General features: G+C 33.6%; 2 protein-coding genes across 5 annotated transcripts; one reads left to right on the top strand and one right to left on the bottom strand.

Moving 5' to 3' along the window:
• The first annotated feature begins 23 nt into the window (after positions 1-23).
• LOC149737050 (guanine nucleotide exchange factor DBS-like) lies at positions 24-13,571 on the top strand. 4 transcript variants are annotated; one of them, XM_089875950.1, is made up of 24 exons: positions 24-572; positions 1,087-1,168; positions 4,849-5,059; positions 5,727-5,817; positions 6,255-6,374; positions 6,609-6,725; positions 6,955-7,104; positions 7,350-7,453; positions 7,720-7,822; positions 8,075-8,209; positions 8,293-8,484; positions 8,800-8,991; positions 9,166-9,357; positions 9,550-9,579; positions 9,810-9,916; positions 10,120-10,186; positions 10,416-10,598; positions 10,663-10,851; positions 11,016-11,135; positions 11,380-11,483; positions 11,714-11,879; positions 12,152-12,344; positions 13,034-13,188; positions 13,447-13,571. In XM_089875950.1, the coding sequence occupies exons 1-24, from the start codon at positions 492-494 to the stop codon at positions 13,492-13,494; spliced, it is 3,132 nt and encodes a 1,043-aa protein (XP_089732076.1). In that variant the 5' UTR covers positions 24-491; the 3' UTR covers positions 13,495-13,571. The 4 variants fall into 4 exon arrangements, with proteins under 4 accessions (XP_089732076.1, XP_089732073.1, XP_089732074.1 ...); XM_089875947.1 differs by lacking the exons at positions 24-572; positions 1,087-1,168 and adding an exon at positions 1,962-4,054; XM_089875948.1 differs by lacking the exons at positions 24-572; positions 1,087-1,168 and adding an exon at positions 1,963-4,054 and having other exon boundaries at positions 6,255-6,368.
• Positions 13,572-13,609: 38 nt separating this feature from the next.
• LOC149737049 (b(0,+)-type amino acid transporter 1-like) lies at positions 13,610-19,411 on the bottom strand. Its single transcript, XM_089875968.1, has 11 exons — positions 19,215-19,411; positions 18,874-19,010; positions 18,230-18,452; positions 17,513-17,695; positions 17,250-17,383; positions 16,832-16,966; positions 16,460-16,559; positions 16,004-16,104; positions 15,438-15,587; positions 14,416-14,584; positions 13,610-14,235 (listed from the first exon to the last, which is right to left on the bottom strand). The coding sequence occupies exons 1-11, from the start codon at positions 19,255-19,257 to the stop codon at positions 14,171-14,173; spliced, it is 1,440 nt and encodes a 479-aa protein (XP_089732094.1). The 5' UTR covers positions 19,258-19,411; the 3' UTR covers positions 13,610-14,170.
• Positions 19,412-19,614: the final 203 nt, after the last annotated feature.

The following is a 19,614-nucleotide window of genomic DNA, read 5'->3' as shown; positions in this document are numbered from 1 at the left end:
CTTATCACCCTGTTTAAAAATAAACTTAGAAATTACAGAACTACAAGTAATTAAATAACGAAGTACCCCACTAAAAATTATAACATTTTTCACGTTATTTTAAAAGTCCGTCGCATTTTATCTGAATCACAAACATTTTTACATCATTTAATACGCGTTTCATCTCTCTTAAAGACACAATTTTGTTCGTCATGGGCATAAATTACGTACAGGATAACCTGGGTATCTCATAGGCATTATTTTATTTAGACAGCTTACTTTATACACACTAACATTGCGTATTGAAAGCAAACTGAAGGTAAATTACATTCATTCAACTCGTACCCGTGTTTAAATCGATTTTATAATTTAGACTTTAGCAATTCTATTCTTATGTCGCGCCGTACTCTTTAATTTGCGTCTGACTTTCCCATTGAACGCCCTATGCCTTCTACAGGGCATCTGCTGATCAATAATTCAGTGCGGATCGTTACAGGACCACCTCTATATGCATGGTGAATTCAGACAGCGTACGCACATTATATTTGGACTACTCTACAATGGAAAGGATTGAAGATTCGAAAATGAAACCGGTTCGTATATTAAATTAATGCGTATTATAGAGAGAACATAGAAAGAACATAACATGCCTGAAACAATAAGTGGAACCAAGTAATTGTAATCTGTGACCGAAAACACGTAGCTTAATATTTGCAGTCAGTTTTTAAATTTGAAACTGTTGCATGGCGTTCCTGTATGTTAGTTTGGATTATTACAATGACATTGTGGATGTTATTTTTATTTAGAGCAAATGAGTAGTTTTTTACGTTCGTTTTGTTTCAGCATATTTGTCGTTCATGTGGGGTGAAACGGGACACACATAGGGGTATAATATTCAAATATCCCGTGTTTTAAATAAATAACAACGGTCTATGGGAGTCGTGAGGATACGGTTTTATAATTCTTTGAATGTTCTTCGCTTACCATCAAATGGTACGAGAAAATGTAATGAAAAGTGACCCATCTTCTCCCACCCTACTATACTATCGTATTACCGGAATATAAATACAGAAGTTATTATTAAATTAAAGCAATATATCTTTATAGTCTATTAGAGTGAGTGACAGTTGGCAAGACGAAACTAACGAAGAAATGTGGAAGACGCTAAAAGCAGTGAGAAGAAAATTCGGTGAGTCAACTATTTTTGTATATCGATCTTGTTTTAACCAGGCCCACATTGCATTCTGTGGTACAGCGCATTCAGGAAATGGTTTACCGCGGTTTATAAAAGATAAAACCATTTCTGCAGTCAGTTATGATCAGTGGAGACCGTATGAGTATTTTGTTCGGGTGTTAAATCTTGATCGAAATCAAACCTAGGTCAATCTAAATTACGTTATAGGGCAATTAATACCAGTTAACTATACATAATATAAGGCCATAAAAAACAAAGTTTATTATGCAACACCCCCTAATCGCAAACACCCTATGATGCATTTACCCGCCAATGTCCACTTATTTGCGTATCCTCACGAATCCCATAGGCTGTTGATAATTGTTTAAAACAATATCAGGATATTTGGATATTATGTGCTAAAGGTGTCCAATATTTCCCTATATTAAGATTAGAACCAAGGTTCAGGACCTGCACGTGCCGGTCACGTGACAGCAGGATTATTTCATTAGCGAAATCGGATTTGGCCGTCACTACATTATTTACACGCAATTGTAATGGCCTCTGGGTTGTTTAGGTTATTATAATTTACTGTCCGAGTTATAACGATTGATGATCACTTATGATTTAGAGTGGCCAGCTAACATAGTTGGTTCAGTTCGGTTTAACAGAGATGCAAAGTGGTGAGACGTACACGATTCATTTAGCTGCAATTACACAGATTTGAGACAGACACATATAAAAATATGTTGAAATCATTTTGTTTATGATTAGCTGCAGAATATATATACCGTGGGTTTGAAAATCAGCGATTTAATTATAAATTAAACTTACAGTTTAAGTTATGCTACAGTTTAATGTGTATAGGTGCAACACGGTCCATTAGTACGTAATGTGTATATTGCGGTTTCCTCTTGTCTTTCTAGTATAAAGAAGAACGCTCCTGTGTATATTATAAGCGTTCCCTGTTGGTGGACAGTCAATTGGCCAATAGTCACGGGTATTAAAGCAATGTGCCATGAACTATAAAATTGTATTAAATTCTCTGCGCCAAGTCACTCAGAGACATTTAGTTCAGATTATATTGGGAACGCCATATGCTAAAATTTGTAGAAATCAATAAAATTGACACGGTTCAACAACTACACAACCACTTGAAATTTTCATGTGCGCTATATACGAGTTGTTTTCAACGTGAAAGAGTTCATTTAACGAGTGTGTATTCCTTGGACGCTCTTGAGCGTTGTTAACCTGTTTTAGGAACTCGATTTAAAAGGTAATTGACTGAATAAAAGGTTAAATAGGAGTGTATGAGACCGCTAAAATCCACACTACAGTTTTATGACACCTTAGTATGTAAGTGCGGTTTATGGATGTGAGTTAATTTAGTTTCGTAAGCTCTTACAGCGTGGTAGTATAGGTTCTACATTAATTATACACTACCTCGTGTATATACTTGTATAGACAGCAGGCTAGAATAAACACATACGTCTGTAAGTGCGCTTTATAATTTCAAGCGCACAAAATGCTTTACACGCGTGGTAGACTGTAGTGTGACTAGTAGGAAACCACAGTGTTAAAATTTACAACAGCACAAAACAAGAGTCATGAATAACAAATTAAATACTGGTGTAGAAGGTATTAAAGGTATTTGAGGTCATTTAATTAGCGTAAAGTGCAAGTTTCAATAAACACAGTTGTCCCTTTGAGGCTAAACGGCCAGCTAGGGGCTCAATTCTAATTCTTTGTCGTGTATCATTCACATTAGACTTCGTTATTATACAATGTTACGCAAATATTAATTTAAGAGAAACTTTGACGCAGGTAAGCATAGTCAGGGTCACGGAGTCGTGTTGACTCACACCTCGAGGTCTTATGCGAGTATTTAGATAAGTCTATCTACATAATTCACCTTTCAACAGTGTAATAAATACATTTAGTAACGCTGTAGGCGTATACGACTGTTCACTTTAGCCGTTATATTGTGTTTTGCATATATCGACCTGGCTGTATTTATGTGCTCGTAAAAGTTAACGGGCATCAGGGCCAATATACAGTTTTTTGTTTGTAGTTTTCGACGAAGAGAAGATACGCGTCACATAACAGTCTAACGTATTCGGATTAAGATAGAAGTTCGTATGTACCTAAATACATTGTGCTTATAAAAAATCCTTTGATGTATAGCTTAGAGTAGGCCCAAGATGGGGTTGGTATAATCATAGAAATGCTTAGAAATGAACTTGTCCTGGAAGAGAGGATTACTGAACAAACAACTTGCGTCAATCGAGACGAAAGGCAAAGGACAAAGTTTAATCTTAAGAAGGGCTTATTCTGAGAACGAACCAGACATTTCGTCAAACAAAATCGATGTTTTGAGAAGAGTTAATTCCACTGGCTGTTGCTCAATGGAGCGTAACCGTGGTCACGTGGGTAGTACTTGGTCAGAAACATTAAGCGATGACGTCAGTGAGGACAGTGATACAAGTTCACGAAAGGGGGAAATCACCCGTGACGTCACCGATTCAGCAATTTCTCTTGATGACGTAGAGCTCGGATTTTCGTTGCAGTGTTCTCAGACGAAGACGTTATCAAAAATATCAACAATTTCTCGGAATATCACTGTTCCTGATAACATGCCGTCACTGGAAAACGCGGAATGGCGTCTTCGGTCGTTCAGTGACGTCGCGTCTACAGAGTTGGGATTTTTCGAGCGGAATTTCGTATCCTGGGAAACGATTGATGACGTGGACAAAGAAAGTGGGAATTCCAAAAGACACGAGTCATATAATCCCAGCGAGAGTTCGGTCATATTTCCTGATGAAATGAGAAGCTATTATGACTTCATAACCGCTTGTTCAGACGTCAGAAAACATGGGAAATTAGGATCGAACGCCAGAAAGGGTACACGTTTGTAAATCAAGTTGATTGCTAATCAACTTTTACCTAACAAAATTAACTGTTTTGATTCGCTTGTTTACTATGATACCTGATTTCGCCATATGGTTTTATGGGTGTAAATATATACGACGCCATATACACGATGGGTAACACTGTAAAACGGTTTTATTCCAGGTTAACAACTTACTGCTAAAACGCTCAGGTATAAATGAAATCAGAATTAATAATATAGAGTTGCGCGATCAAATAGAAATCTCATAATCCTATTCTCCTAATATCAAATATCGCATATGTGCCTTCTATGTAATCGTATGATTAATTTGGAGTCCTTTGAGACACAATTTAATACATCGCCCTGGACGGTTCACGAATATTTCTGAATTTTTACATCGGCCGCGTTTGACTGCTGTAACTGAATGACGTCACCCCTTTAGTGCAGATTTCAAATCAATATAGGAAACTAGCGACAATAACAAATCAATTGGAAAATAAAATACGGAAACTGCACGCGTATTACTTTAATTAATTGGTACACACTGAATAATAGAAAACACTTTTATGTGTCTCTTCGAAAGATTAGAACAGTCGTATCATTGCATTGTTTAATTAAAAATACAATCCTATTTGGCTTGTATTACTGCAAAGTTATTATTATTGGTGAGAACGCCTCTTTCTTTTAATTTATACAGCTTCTAACAAAATATGTACGTCGCTTTTAATAGGATTGGAGGAAAAACAACAAAAAATCAAAACAATATATACGGAACATTACAAAAATAATGCTATTTTTTCTATAGATTCGGCGACGTTTTCCAATAGTGATGGATACCCTTGTACATTGACTGCTGCGAATTTACGTCACCAGTTACAGCAATGCTACGTTTATATACACGGAGGGAAAGACGTATCCGGTTGCCCTGTTATTTGCTTCCCACACTACCCAAGTCTACATGAAATTCCGGACGAAGATTTTAAGAACACATTACTCTACTTAACACAAACAACGAGGTATGCAGGTTCATATGTTTTAGTCGATGCATTTAGCCATATGGTAGGTTGGGGAAGATGAGACACCCTTTCATTCTATTTTCTTGTTCCATTTGATAGTAAACAAAGAACGTTTAAATAATTATAAGACCGTGTCCTCACGTCTCCAGTAGAGCGTTGTTTAGGTATTATGTGCTAGAGGTATCCCGTCTTCCCCCACCCTACTATATCTTTATACAGTTGTCATTTTGGCATTGACCCCAAAACGTGAAAGTTGTGTAAAGAATGAAAAACATTTATCCCAGAGTGCTTACAGGTTTCTGTTATCATAGCAATTCACAGAATGTTGGTTTTACGACAGGTCTACTGAGTATGTTTGTATTGCTATTTATCTAAGCCCGCCATAACAACAGTGGGTTGAGATAAATGAAAAATATTGTAAAGCAGTAAAATCGATGGTTCTATATGGACAAGTCAAAGTTATAGTTCAACCTAGGGTATTACCCTTGTGGTAAATTTAAACGTTTTTTTTATGCAACTTGTTCCCAAAGGGCAATTAACATATACACGGAGTGATTAAAGTTATTAAACCCTACTTCGTAGGATATATAATGCACATGCCCTATGTACTTCTATATACAGGTAATCATTTCATGGCGTCGTTATTATTAATTGTTTAATGTTTCAGAGCGTCTGTTGCCGATCTTGGATTTGTTATTGTTTTGGACAGGAGGAGGGATAAGTGGTCTTCACTCAGAGGAACGCTTATACGACTCGCGGTAAATACAAATTACTTAATTACACTTTTAGTGAAAACAAAACGTTTAATGCGATTGGAACGATGCGAATACAAAGGTCAGCGAAAATCGCAATTGTCAAATTTCAAACGTCTTTACAAAACAGAACCTGACCTACAGTACTATGAAATAGTTGAGTAGGGCAAGATAGTACACTTTTCATTCTCTTTTTTCGTAACATTTGGTAGTAAACCATGAATATTTACAGAACTACATAATTGTAGCCTTGCGACTCTAAAAGAGGGTTGTAATTTTTCGATCAGGAAATGTTTGATTAAGATGCTAGCATATCCCATCTTACCCCAGACTGCTATATAGTATAATACAGTTGGCAATGATCTAATATTCTAATGCTTTGGATTTTGTTGGCTTGTTTACTCCTCTTTTGAAGAGTTTTACTCATTCCGCATATTTTATAGGAACATTTTCCTGGCAACATTAGATTCGTGTTTGTTTTACGACCACAAGGTTTCTTCCAAGGCGCTATCTCTAATATTGGGTTTCGATGGCAAAAAGATGATTTTTCAATGAAGGTACCGGTACGTGTGCTTTCAATCAAATTCAGATAATCAATTTTTCATCAAACTTTACAGTTGTTTTGGTTCCTCTAATTAAAAGACCCAACTGATTCAACATTTACATAAATAATTTATGTTGTTCTATTTTCCTTTAAATTGATTTTGGTAAATCAATTACATTTAATTTGTTTTTACAATCAAAATTGCTTTTCTTTTTAATCATTTCAGTTATGTAAATAAATTATACTCATTTAGGTTGAAATGTTGACACATTTGGATGAGTTACATCAGCGAATTCATCCTTCTGATTTAACTGAGGATTTTCAAGGCACCTTTGGTTATGATCATTCAATGTGGATTAACAACAGAATGGTAAAGTCAAGTATACCTTAGAGATTGAATTTAAACTGCTCATATTAAATGAGAATAATTAAATCACATGTAAAATAAAAAACAAAGGTTAATCTCTTTTGTAAATAGTTTTGATAAGACTATGAGACCCATATTTTTCCCCCAATGTACTTTTTATAAGTAGCATCAAATATAACTTAAGAACAAAAATTGTGTATGCGCTAATTGATAACATGCCCGTTATTTTCAGCTTGTTGAAACTTTTGCTACCAAAGCAACTACCATTATTACATCACTTGAAGATTATGGGAGTGTTCTGGCTGAAAGTGAATTACCAAATGATTCCAAGTCAGCAGCTGTGCTTATAAACTTCCAACAGATAAAAACCAACACACATAAAGTAAGATTTCCCTACAAAATAACTTTCTTGATTTCGACAAATAATGTTTAATATTGAATGTTGTATGTTAAATGTGTTGTTCATTATCTGAAAAGTTGTAAAATAGTAGAAAACTCCAAGTCTTCCCATTCTATTCTATGTGGGTCTGGTCCCGTAGCATAGCACGCCATGGGTCTTACAATTTAGGCCACAACTGGCCCATTACTCCAATATCAATATATACAAACACTATATAAACCATACAGGAGGAAATTCTTAGTTTGGAGAGAGAAGCAAAATCACTAAGGGATAAAATCTCAAACTTAAACATCAACGATGTAAATGCAGTAGAGTCCGACCTCATGGAATGGTAAGTTATTCCCACAGAACCTCATCTTGTTTGGGATTATATACAACTACAAAGATACATACTGGGTAAAGCTGGCATGTGGTGTATGAAACAGAACGCTTGTGTTATAACAACTGTCTTTTTCCGGCCACTCACCCACAAAGTTACATACTTGATAACTGGTAAGCTGGCATGAGGTGTATGAAACAGAACACTTATGCTTAATGACGTCTTTCGGCCATGCAAGAACCAAACAAGTTACGTTTTCATTCATTGACTTTTTCCAGTTATGCAACACTCATCTCTGAGACAAATCTTACATTTGAGAACTTCTGGTTGAAATACAAGGAGAAAATGAAACAATGTTTAGAACTACGGCTCTTTGAAGAGGTAGAATAGTGTTTATGTTATGTTTTAAAATATATCTTTTTGTTCAAGTATAATAAGGAAAAGAAGCATCTGCATGTAAATGGTCCAATAATTGATTTGTACCAAAAATAACGTATTGAACACTCAAGGAGTAATTAATATTTTTATAAAAACTCAAGTGGCCAATTAAGAAAGGAGCAATAAAAAATTGCAACAATTTTTTCATTGGTGTCTTTATTAATGAATCATAACATTTAATAATATTTTTTTTAGGATTATAGAGAAGTATGTTCCAAGCTGGAATCAATTCAGAAACAGATTGAGATGAAATACTCAAGTGTTGGAATCACAGCCCTGTGGATGGAAAGTCTTATAAGTGATCTTACTGGACTTGAACAACAAAGTAAAGTACGTGGAAACGTATTTGAAAACAACTTTTTTCAGTGTGTTATTTTGCATCTTGAATTTTTATGTTATGTTTTGTTTCAAAGGAATGTCTAACACTTTGTGAAAATGTGCAAAGAAGTGGTTCAGATCTGGTTACAGTCGGCCATTATGCAGTAGACTGTATCCAACCTAAGACAGATGAGCTTAGCAACTTGTCTTCAATAATTAATGAAGAAGTTTCAAGACTTCAGGATTCGGTGAAATCCTACCAAACTTTTCTCACCCAAATCAATGAGGTTTGTGACATAAATTTCATTGATCGATTGAAAGAAATGGTATAGCTTGTTTATAAGCATAAGCTGAAGGTTAAATCTACATATAAAAGACCTCAATACATTACTAGGGCTACAATATGAGCAATAGTCATAGTAGCTCATAAAAGTACAAACTTTATAAAAAAAAGGAAACCTTTATAATATCTCAAGTTGTTCTGAGACTTATGACTTGTGAATATACACAAGTGGGATTTATTCATTTATTCAAGTGGCTAATGGTATTTAGTAATGGACATATTACTGATAGTATAATTGTATAACACAAAACTTAAACAGGTACGACAGTGGTGTGAAGATGGAATGTCCTTTCTTGCTGGTCAAGTCCTTGAAAAAAGTTTGACATTAGATGGTGCAACGTCTGCTTTTGATGAATTAGAAACAAGGTTCAAAAATAAAGAAAAAATCATTGGTATTATGAATTCTGATGCCAGTAAACTTTGTGGAAGAGTTTGGTCATCTGAAGCAGAGGTGATTTATTATTATATACCAAAGACTAAGGGTGATACCATTCATGGCTTTTAATAACACTGTTGTTAAAGAAGTATGAAGTCAATTTTTTTTTGAATATCTTAATATTAATTAAGGTTTAAAAAGATGTTTAAAAAGGATTAAATTTAATTATTTAAACCAATTATCTTTAAGGGTCTATCTTCCCATGTGAAATCAAGGTTAGATGAAGTAATTCAACTTTACAAGAAACGTAGAGCAAGCTTGAAAAAAGTGACAACAAAACATGGAGATCGACCCATACAACTTGTAGAACCATCGAAAAAGACAACTGATTCACCCAAAACAAGCAAGCGAGAAGTAAACAGAGAAAATAAACAAAATGGGGTATGTTCGCTTTGTTATTTTATTATCATATTTTACGAATAAATGAATGTAACTTGCTTTATTCGTGTTGCGGAAAACAACTGTCATAATGTATTTGAAACTTAACAGTAAAAATAATATATTTAAAAAAAATTTTTAATTATTGATCGTTTGTGCTAGTCTGTTTATTTTTGTTTTTTGGCAAACTATAAGAGGGGAACAAAAAGAAACTCACGATTGGTGGTAAGAATTCTAAATGTATTTCATTTTTATATCTAATAATCACTGCTTTACCAAACATCTGTATCTTCTGTTAGCTCTGCCACCGGGAATAATGTAAATAATCTTTTAATGGCTTATTCGGTGTATGAGAATATTAAACAACTGTATCTATTTAACATTATGATGAACAGTAGAGTTATCGTTATGAAACATTACATTACGAAAAACAAACTTGCTGGGACATTTTATAGATTACCAAACTTGAAGACAATCAAGTCTCATCATCTCCACCATCAACTCGTAAGACACACCATCCTAAGGTTGAAAAACAATCTGAAAATCTTTTTTTGAAGCAACAGTAAGTAAAAGTTGGGAATAACTTTATAAAATTGCTTTATATTGTTCAGCTACAAGCATTGTTCAGCTACAAGCATGTATTCCTATTTCATGCATTTAATTAATTTTAAGAACAGATTTAGGACAGCTTCAAAATGATGCTTTAGGGAGTTTAACTTCAAGCATAGATAAACTATTTCATGAACTTGTTCAATCAATTTTTAGGCATGTTATGAAAGAATTGGTGTCAACTGAGAGAACATACATCACAGAACTCAAGAGCATTGTAGAGGTAAGACTATGTGTCGTGTTGTGATTGATGGCTGCTCCCTCTTTTAAAAAGTTGCCAGTGTTTAGTACTTGGTATATTTATAGTTGCTGTTCTTTTTATCTTTTTTAAGTGAAAGTTTCCAGTTTTAAATACTCGTGTTTTTATGATTCAGGGCTATTCACTGATTCTGGGATGTTTTTTGATTCAGGGTTATAAAATGTTGCCAATTTTAATTACTTGATATATTCAGGGTTACGGACAACCCATAGATGATCTTGAACGCTCAGATGTTCCTGTTGTATTGCAAGGAAAATCAAAAGTGTTGCTAGGCAACATGGGAGATATATATGATTTCCATGGCAATGTATTTCTTGCATTATTAGATGAATGCATGGATTGTCCATCTAGTGTTGGAAAGTGCTTCTTGGATAAGGTAAATTAATGGAGCAAAAACCTTGAAAAAAAGTCAGACTCTTGACAAAATCTTTCAAATACAGAAAGAAAATTTTGAGATCTACTCCGAGTATTGCCAGAACAGCATCAAATCTGAGCATCTTCGTAATCTAGTGGGTGAACAACATCCATTCTTTGTACAATGCCAGAAGAATTTGGGACACCGTTTATCATTGAGTGCATTCCTACTGAAGCCAGTTCAAAGAGTGACGAAATACCAACTTTTATTACAGGTTCTTTAAGCCCTAGAAAACTTCATTTAAAGCTTCTTTATCTCCATTTGCATTGAGTTATAAATTTAATTAAAGCAAAAATTCTGGCTATATTCTCGTTTCATAAAACATTGTTTTCAGCATAGTGTACATTTTCTAGTTATTTTTGTCTTATTCATTTACAGCAAATGCTAAAGTACAGCAGCACACACTTAAAAGAACTCCAGGCAGCCGTCCAAGCTATGTTAGAAGTTCTTAAATCAGTAAATGATGGAATGCATCAAGTTATGATCACTGGTTACAAAGTAAGGGCAACACAACTCTTTTATTTAACAGCCACACTTTTAAATAATACAATTTTATTTCTTTTATCCTTATCGTGTTATAATGACTGTTGTTTTCTACTACTTCCCATCTCATTGGTATGTTCTGATAGCGTTTTTATAATCAAAGATATTTTATAAAAACAATTATAACATGCTAATTAATATGACTTTTGTTATTGTAATTAAAGATATATTTTTTCATTAAACAGCAATACTTTTATAGGGTGATCTAACATTACTTGGGAAGTTGCATCTACAAGGGCAGTTTACAATGCAAGTTGATCATAAGAAATCAAGAGTAAAGAGTCTAAAAAGGCCACGGTTTAGGTAAATGCTTACAATATAGTCTTTCATTAAAAAAACAGAATTTTTATTTATTTTATTTATTTTTGGTATAGTTTCAGCCTTTCAGGTAAAACAAATAAAAATAAAACTTTCGGTAAATGCTTTACAAGTTACAAGACAGTTTTTTGTCGAAAAACATAATTTTTGAGTTTGTCTTACGTATATTTTTGTTATATAGTCTCAGGTATATAAATAAACTAAATTATTCGCAGCAAACTAATCCAACGTCATTTATTTCTCTACGATGATGAGGTACTTATTTGTAAAGCTCAAACAGCTGAGAATTTAGATGATGAACACAGCAAGACGACCAACCCAAATATATCCCCAGTTGCAAAAGTTAAAGGATTGCAATATTTGTATAAAAACTCAATTAAGGTGAATACTATTTCAATCTTTCACATTAAGCATTGCTTAAATGGTCTATTAAATTAGAATATACATGTTTACAGTCTTTCAACAGAGGGCATAAATATGTATACCAAAACAACAAGGTAACCATTATTTTAACATTACAACTGCTGTACAAAAAAGTACCATTTGTATAAACAGAAAACACATAGATATCAAAACAAAAAATCAATTTTCGAAATATATGAAATTTAACTTTTTCCAAACTGCCACATTTCTCTTTCATTAAACATGATTAGATGGGAAGTGCTGGGATGTCTGACACTATAAAAAGCGATGCACGAAAATTCGAAATATGGTCAGAAGGACGAGAACATGTTTATACTCTGCAAGCCCCAACACTAACCACCAAACAAGAGTGGGTGCGAGATCTAAAAAAAGTTCTATCGTCACAAACTAAAGTTCCATCTACATCAGCCATAGATATAACCAGTAAGTCGGATTCTTTGCATATTTTAATACCTTTGTCAAGCGTATCTACATTATAACATAACACATAGTAGTCTAAAACAAAAAATGGTATATTGTTGATCACTACAATAGTTGTTAAATGAACAAACAAAATATTTTGACATTTTTATACTTTTAGCTGGCATAATTTTCTTCAACTTAGACATGTTACCCAACCTGGGATACTCGGCTACCGACTAAACGAGTCGGTTGCGGTAACTATTGGTTACCGCGTTTTTTTAGTCGGCAGACTAAAAAATAAAATTTGGTTGGTGGTTTTTCACATTTAGTCGGCCGACTAAGTTTCTGTGAATTACTCATTACAGAAGTTAGTCGGTCAAAATCGGCCGACTAAAATTTTAGTCGAGCGACTAAATAAGCAAAATCAAATTTAGGCGGCGACTAGTTTAGTCGGTAGCCGAGTATGCCATCCCTGGTTAAACTAGAAGTAATAAAACAACACAGATCCTACTATATACTACTATGTACAACACAAGCTATCCCTTATTATAAAACAGGCAGGAATAAACATATATTAGAAATATAATTTTCACAAAATTGATTTAATGATGTTTCAAATAATAAAAGATTAAAACTATTTACTAAACAATCAAAAACTCGGAAAATACTTGTTTAAGGTTGGAATAACCAACTACAAACATTTTTTCCAGATACACAACACGGTATAATGAAACGAAAATCGTCTTGTCCGCCCACAACTGTAGTGTACGTAAAACCAAAACAATTAGAAAATGAATCAAAAAATTCAAATAAAGTGCAAGTGAAACCAAAGCGTGCTGCAAGTCTCTGTGTAGCAGACATAAAGGTAAAACTTATTCAAGGCTATATAGTTTAAAAAACTAGGGGTAATGGCAATGGGCAAATTCTGGCCTAAATCCTAAGACCTATGGCGTGCAACACTGAGAACCTCATCCACATATAACAGAATGTGCATATATGATGTTGGGGTTATGGGCAAACTCTGGTCCCCATACCGTGTCCCATACTGTAGCCCCTAACACACATATAATATAAAGGATTTTTACCTTAATTCCGAAAGTTTTTCATAAATTTTTATTCCCAGGTTGAATGCAGTGCATCAGATTTCAAGCAGCTTTCTCTTGATCACTAATTTATTCATATTTCTTAATTTACAACTGTGAAGTTTTTTATTTCCTATCAAATAAAACAATGATTTTGATATTTTAACAGATGAGATCAACAATCTAGCAGTTCTATGTCACGAGTTATAGATACCACATTATTTATTGTATTTTAACATACGCATAGCACAATGTCATTTAAAAATAACAGTTGAGTTTAAAATAATCCGCTGAAGAATCGATAAAGAAAAACATCCACACATTGAAGTATTTTGCGTTTAAACAGTTAATACAGTGAGTAAAGATAGTGCTTTGGGAGATTGGAAGATAGAAACTTGATCAGACAAAATATAAAACACATTACACAAATTTTAAGTCTGTTTTAGAATGAAATATCACATAAATATTATTAAATGAATTGGTCAGATCCATATAAATACAATACTCAGTTAGTTTTAGAATGTCACAGAGAGAGTATTAAATGAAAATACAATAATACATACAGTGCTACTGCTAATCACAACTATAATTTCAAAACATCAAAAGACTTTTCACAATGTCTTGTAGTACACTAGCCGTTACAACATTAAGTAACTTAAAAGCTGGCTAGAACGCATATCATATAGCATGAGATCCATTTAGACAATCTCTTAACGAAAGTTAATAAAACTTTTACAGTTTGTACCGAAATATAAAACTTTTATCTCAGACGGTAGTTTCTTCAGGTAAGGAAACCATTAATGTCTTCTGCAAAAATATGTTGAAATTTCCTGAAAAAAAAAGATTATCATCAAAACTTTTCATTCAAAACAAATCTTCTGTAAAAATGTGTTCATATTTTGTAAAAAAAAGGTTTTCGTTAAAACTTTACACTTAAAACAAAACCATTCAAAAAATCATTAGAAATTCTCTATTTAACAATTAAACAGTTTGTTTTTAAACATACTTACTTATTGCTTGGCTTTTCAACTTAAAATGCACAAATGGAAAGTAAAACACAAGTCCAAGTAAGATTGTAACCACAGCAATTAGATATTGTATTTGTGGGTCATCTATTATTGGGGCAAGCACTAAGCACAAGGAAGACAGAGAAAATATGATCGGAATGGGTAATGGCACCTAAGGATAAAGTGAATGTGTATTAGATATATGTGAATTAAAGTTAAATTAACCATCCTGGCCCCGTGGAACAATTGTAGGGCGTACTCTATTTTAATTTTTTGTGGGTGAGGTCCTTATGAAGCATCTGGGATTTAGACCAGATTTGACCACCAACACCCCGGACTGCAAGGGCGTACTAGGCGCTGCTACCGTTGTTGATTTGTCCTTGTGCTTGTGCAAGACAATTAGTGGCAGTTGCTGCAACCCAGTGGTCACTAATAGGTTGTTCAAATCGTCAGCCCGACATAAAAAACACTATATTCACCCACATAATTACAACTCATAAACGGGCACGAAGTATAGAAAACAGAACATTCATGTTATAAAGATCGTAGTTGTCCCGCCATGAGAAGATAACAAATTAGATACATTCATTCAACCATTAACTTAATTAAATTAATCATTAACTTTATAATAAAACTTAATCAAAAAGAAAACATTGTAGGTGGAATCTAATGGCCCATTCAAATTAACATTAAGATTAATTGCATTAATTATACAGTCAAACAATGGATTGTTGTGATTTTATTCATATTGATCCAGTTGGTAAAAATTTAATGTTTAAAACTGTAGTTTAATTATTCCCTTGGCTCAATGCAATTAAAAGAAATATGCACAATTCATTGGCAATATTTGATTTGTTCAATAATGCTAATTTAAATATATTTAAATATAAAACCAGTGTTTTTTTAAATGTTGGATAAACCAGCAAATTTTATGTATGTAATGTAACACAGGACTGAGGACTTTTATTAAATATTTTAGTAGTTTTACTTTAATAATACTTATAACAAACAATTAGGAGTTTTACCTTAACTGGTCTAGGTCGATCTGGCATTTTGTATCTAAAGTACAAAACAGTGATGCAAGTGGTGAAGTAGAATGCCCATGTTGCAAAACTATAGTAGTTCACCAAGCTATCAAAGTCATTTGGAATCACCATTAGCAATGCAATTGTGCCCTGCAAAAAAAATGTGCATTAAAAATCTCCTTGATTTTGACCAGCAACCACGCTTATTTTCTTTCAATTAAATAATAATATGTTTGTAACTGTAAACAACTGTGGTTTTGTCACTATATCCTGTCTTTTCATTTAAAATACTTCTACATCTTCGCTACTGTAATCAAAGGGACAAATAAAGTTATTATTGTATAGTAGGATGGGGTAGATGGGACACCATTTATCCTATTTTTCGTCCCATTTAGTAGTAAACAAAAAAACATTCAAAAAATTATATAACCCTGTCCTAACGGCTCCCATGGACCATTGTTATTTGTTAAAAACACAATAAGGATATTTGGATATTTTTTGCTAAAGTTGTCCTATCTTTCCCTCACCTACTATATTATATTACAAGTATTTGAATATGAACTTACATTCAGAATAACTGCAGGTGCTGGGGTGAAATGTTTAATATGAACCATTGCTAAAACTTGATTGAAATGTCCTTCTCTTGCGGCAGCATACGATATACGACCTGCACCATTTACACGCAAGTGTTAATTAATATGACAATAGTTATCTAAGGGTAAGTGGTCATTTTGATGCATTGATGGTTGTGATTCTGGACTAGAAAATTTAGCAAGTAGGCAACAAATACTATCATTTCCAGATGGCTTACAGTAAAAGACACAGTCATTTATAACAAGTTAAACAAGAGAGCATTTGAATTATTATGCGACAAGTACAACAAACTAATACAAAATACCAAACAAAAAAGAAAAAAATCAAACTATAGTATAGTGTTTAGACTGTCAACTGCATTTCAAAGAATTTAATTTAGCAACTGCAATATTGGAAATGAAAACCACAGCTGCTCAAATCAACTTTACCAGCTGTGAAGCAAGAACCAACACATGTTCCAAACACAGATGCTGCAACTGAGAACGGGATAATCCAAACCATGAAACCTAAGACAACTTCGCCAAAGCTCTGAAACGCATATGTGTACTTGTAAGCAATCCAAAGCGTTGAGATAAATGAATGTAACTTATTTGTCCTCACATGGTAGGACAACAACAATCCTTATAACACAGCCATTCTGTTTTATACTTTTACCCGCTTGGTAGGTAATTTTTGGAGTATTTTTTTTACTTTTTTTGTTAACATGTTTTATTTGCGATTATTTTTTTAAATTTTTTTTTAACAGTTAGGGCTTCAATATTAATATATATACATCACGCAATGACGCAAATTGTACTCACAGCTGCAACAGCATTTGACGACAAAATTTCATCTAATGACATCACAGTAAGATAGGAGACGTTGGTTAAGAGGTAGAGACCGGTTACAATTAACATGGAGGCAACAAGAGCTCGAGGTAGGGTCTTGTAAGGATTCTGTAAATCGCAATTCGTTTGTTAGCGTATTAAAAAAATACTTTAAAAAAATCATTACATTAAAATCAAAAGCTCATAATACTGGCCAAGTTTACTCTAAACTCTAAAGCAACAAAAACAGTAAATCAAACATTGTGTTTACACAAAAACAGTGAATCAGTAAAAAAAGTAAAGTTAAAAAACTAAAAAGGTGGAAATACATGATAAAACTGTGCTTTTGACCTTTAGTTGTATGCATACCTATTCTATCTTCTACATATTAGCCTGAAACTGTACTTTGTACCTTTAATTCTTCTACTACATAGTTAAGTTGATTCCAACCGTCAAAAGCCCATAGACCTTGATAGAATGCAAGTGTTACTTCACGTACACCAGGTGTGGTCCCTTCAAATGAACTCTGGAAGTTTTGTGTGTAACCTGCAATTTAATGTTAGGTTTTTTTTGTAAATTAAGAAAACATAACATTACATTACTTTTACTTTTTTTTGTAAATTAAGAAAAAAAACATAAAATTCAAATTACTGCCTGGGAACAAAGCCTCCTTACCTTGACCAAGTCGTACGATTCCAGCAATAATTATAATAATCAAGCTTAGAATTTTTCCAATGCCGAAAAAAGTGACGACTTTTGTTGATAGCTTCACACTTGCACAGTTTATAAAAACAACTATGAGAATCAAACAAGCGGCCACAAGTTTTGTGGCGGATTCTGGGACGCTGTCACAGTTGCCTGAAAGTGACATTTTCATGATATTAAAATACTTGTTAATTTTAGTAAATTTATTACAAAATATTGTAGTATACTGTGAAACAGTGCACCAAGCCATTGTATTTGGTAATACAGTATTTCCTGATTACCATCAATTCAACTTCCTCTGTATGATCGAGTAGCAATATGAATGTTATGTATACATATACCAATTCTATCCCCAACACACATTGTTGTAAAACTGTAAACTATAGAAGGCTATATCCTATATGGTATTCAATTTTACATATCCCCTTTTGAAACCACAGTAAACGAAACCAAAAAATCAAAAATACATCTGTATATTAACTAAATTTAAGGTAACATATATCATACTGTTTCTTGACGCATATTTAGGTGTCCCTATTTCATTCTTTGTGTCTTACAATGTAAAACTGTAGAATGTACATCATGTCATGTTTATCTTTGATTTTATAGATTTCGTTTTTAAAATTACATAAATCATATTTACTATTTTTTACTAAATTAAAGATAAAAAATAATGTCACTTCCCACCATAAGCAGGTGTTAGCGCATACTTTGCAAAAGTAAGCGATAAAAGGCACAATGATGAAGGCTTGAGAACAACTGTAGCTGTCCAAGCGAATAGATAAGCAGGTATGGGACCAAATGCTTCTAATAAGATAGGGAATTCTCCGCCAGACTTTGGGATCATGGTTCCAAGTTCGGCATAGCACAAAGCTCCAAATGTTGAAAGAACTCCGCAGAAAAACCATATCTAAACATATTTGCAAAGATTAAAATGTTGGTGCACATTATTAACCTGATTGGTCAATTTAAATTTGAAAGTTGATTCGAAATATATATTATATAATATAACTTGAAGTTTTGTCACACTGATAAAACAATGTGTTTTATGTCCTGAAGACACACACACCCATAATGGTACCATTATCACGCTACACACCTAGTATCCTTAGGTAATAAGGCAAGGATTTATATCAATATGGGGGCACTTTATGTTGTATAACAAATGGGGGCCACTAGTGAAGAATCCTCCAGTACGCTACATATTATATTAGGCTGGTGGGTTAGAGGTTGGTGGTTAGGCATTATGATTTTGGAGGGCAGGGGCTAGTGGTTATATTTAGTGTAGGGAAGGATTCTTCACTGACACCCAAATAAACTACATAACTTACAAGTAATCCAGCTCCCACGGAACCAGCATTGAGGAATACTCCCTTGGGGGATATGAAAATTCCAGATCCAATAATTGTCCCAACTATAAGACTGATGCCGCCAACTAATCCAACTTGTCTTTTTAATTTCAACTCTTCTGTGTATGTAAATTACAGAAAATATATTATTATTTATAAATTAAAATATTCAAAAGTATAGAAGTTTTTTATTCGGCAGTTTAAAAGCAAATATGATGTATTTATTGGAATATAAATTAATATTGTGTTATATATTGAAAAACGACGTCAAAATTGTTCAGCAAAAACAAGAGTAAACAAAACACACGTGTTGTCTTACGTACCAGGTTCGCTTTGCTGACTCGTCGGATTTTCGGTCTCCGACATTCTGTTGATCTTATTTGAAATTGGAATAATACTATTTATAGGTGTATCCACTATTGGCAGCTTTACAATATATCTAGTAACAAATCCATAAAGTTAAACTGAACGCAATAGTGAAAAGCCTACTCCCTTAGTAAAAAAACAATACGCACACGCCTTTAAAACGCCCTAAACTCGCTGTCCATGTTTAACCGTCCTTTGATTTTAATCAATTGCAAACTGCTGGCTACTGTCAAACTGCTGGTTGTCTCACGAAAATCACATGGCTGTCTCGAAAGAAAGTAATAAAGTGACAACGCAGCTGCGACGCAATTATTAGGCTACCATCTGGGCTTTGAATTATTAAAGAAAAGCGTTCAG

Source organism: Ciona robusta, chromosome 4 (assembly GCF_009617815.1).
Source record: "Ciona robusta chromosome 4, ASM961781v2".
NCBI lineage: Eukaryota > Metazoa > Chordata > Ascidiacea > Phlebobranchia > Cionidae > Ciona > Ciona robusta.
This window is presented reverse-complemented; position numbering and strand designations above follow the sequence as displayed.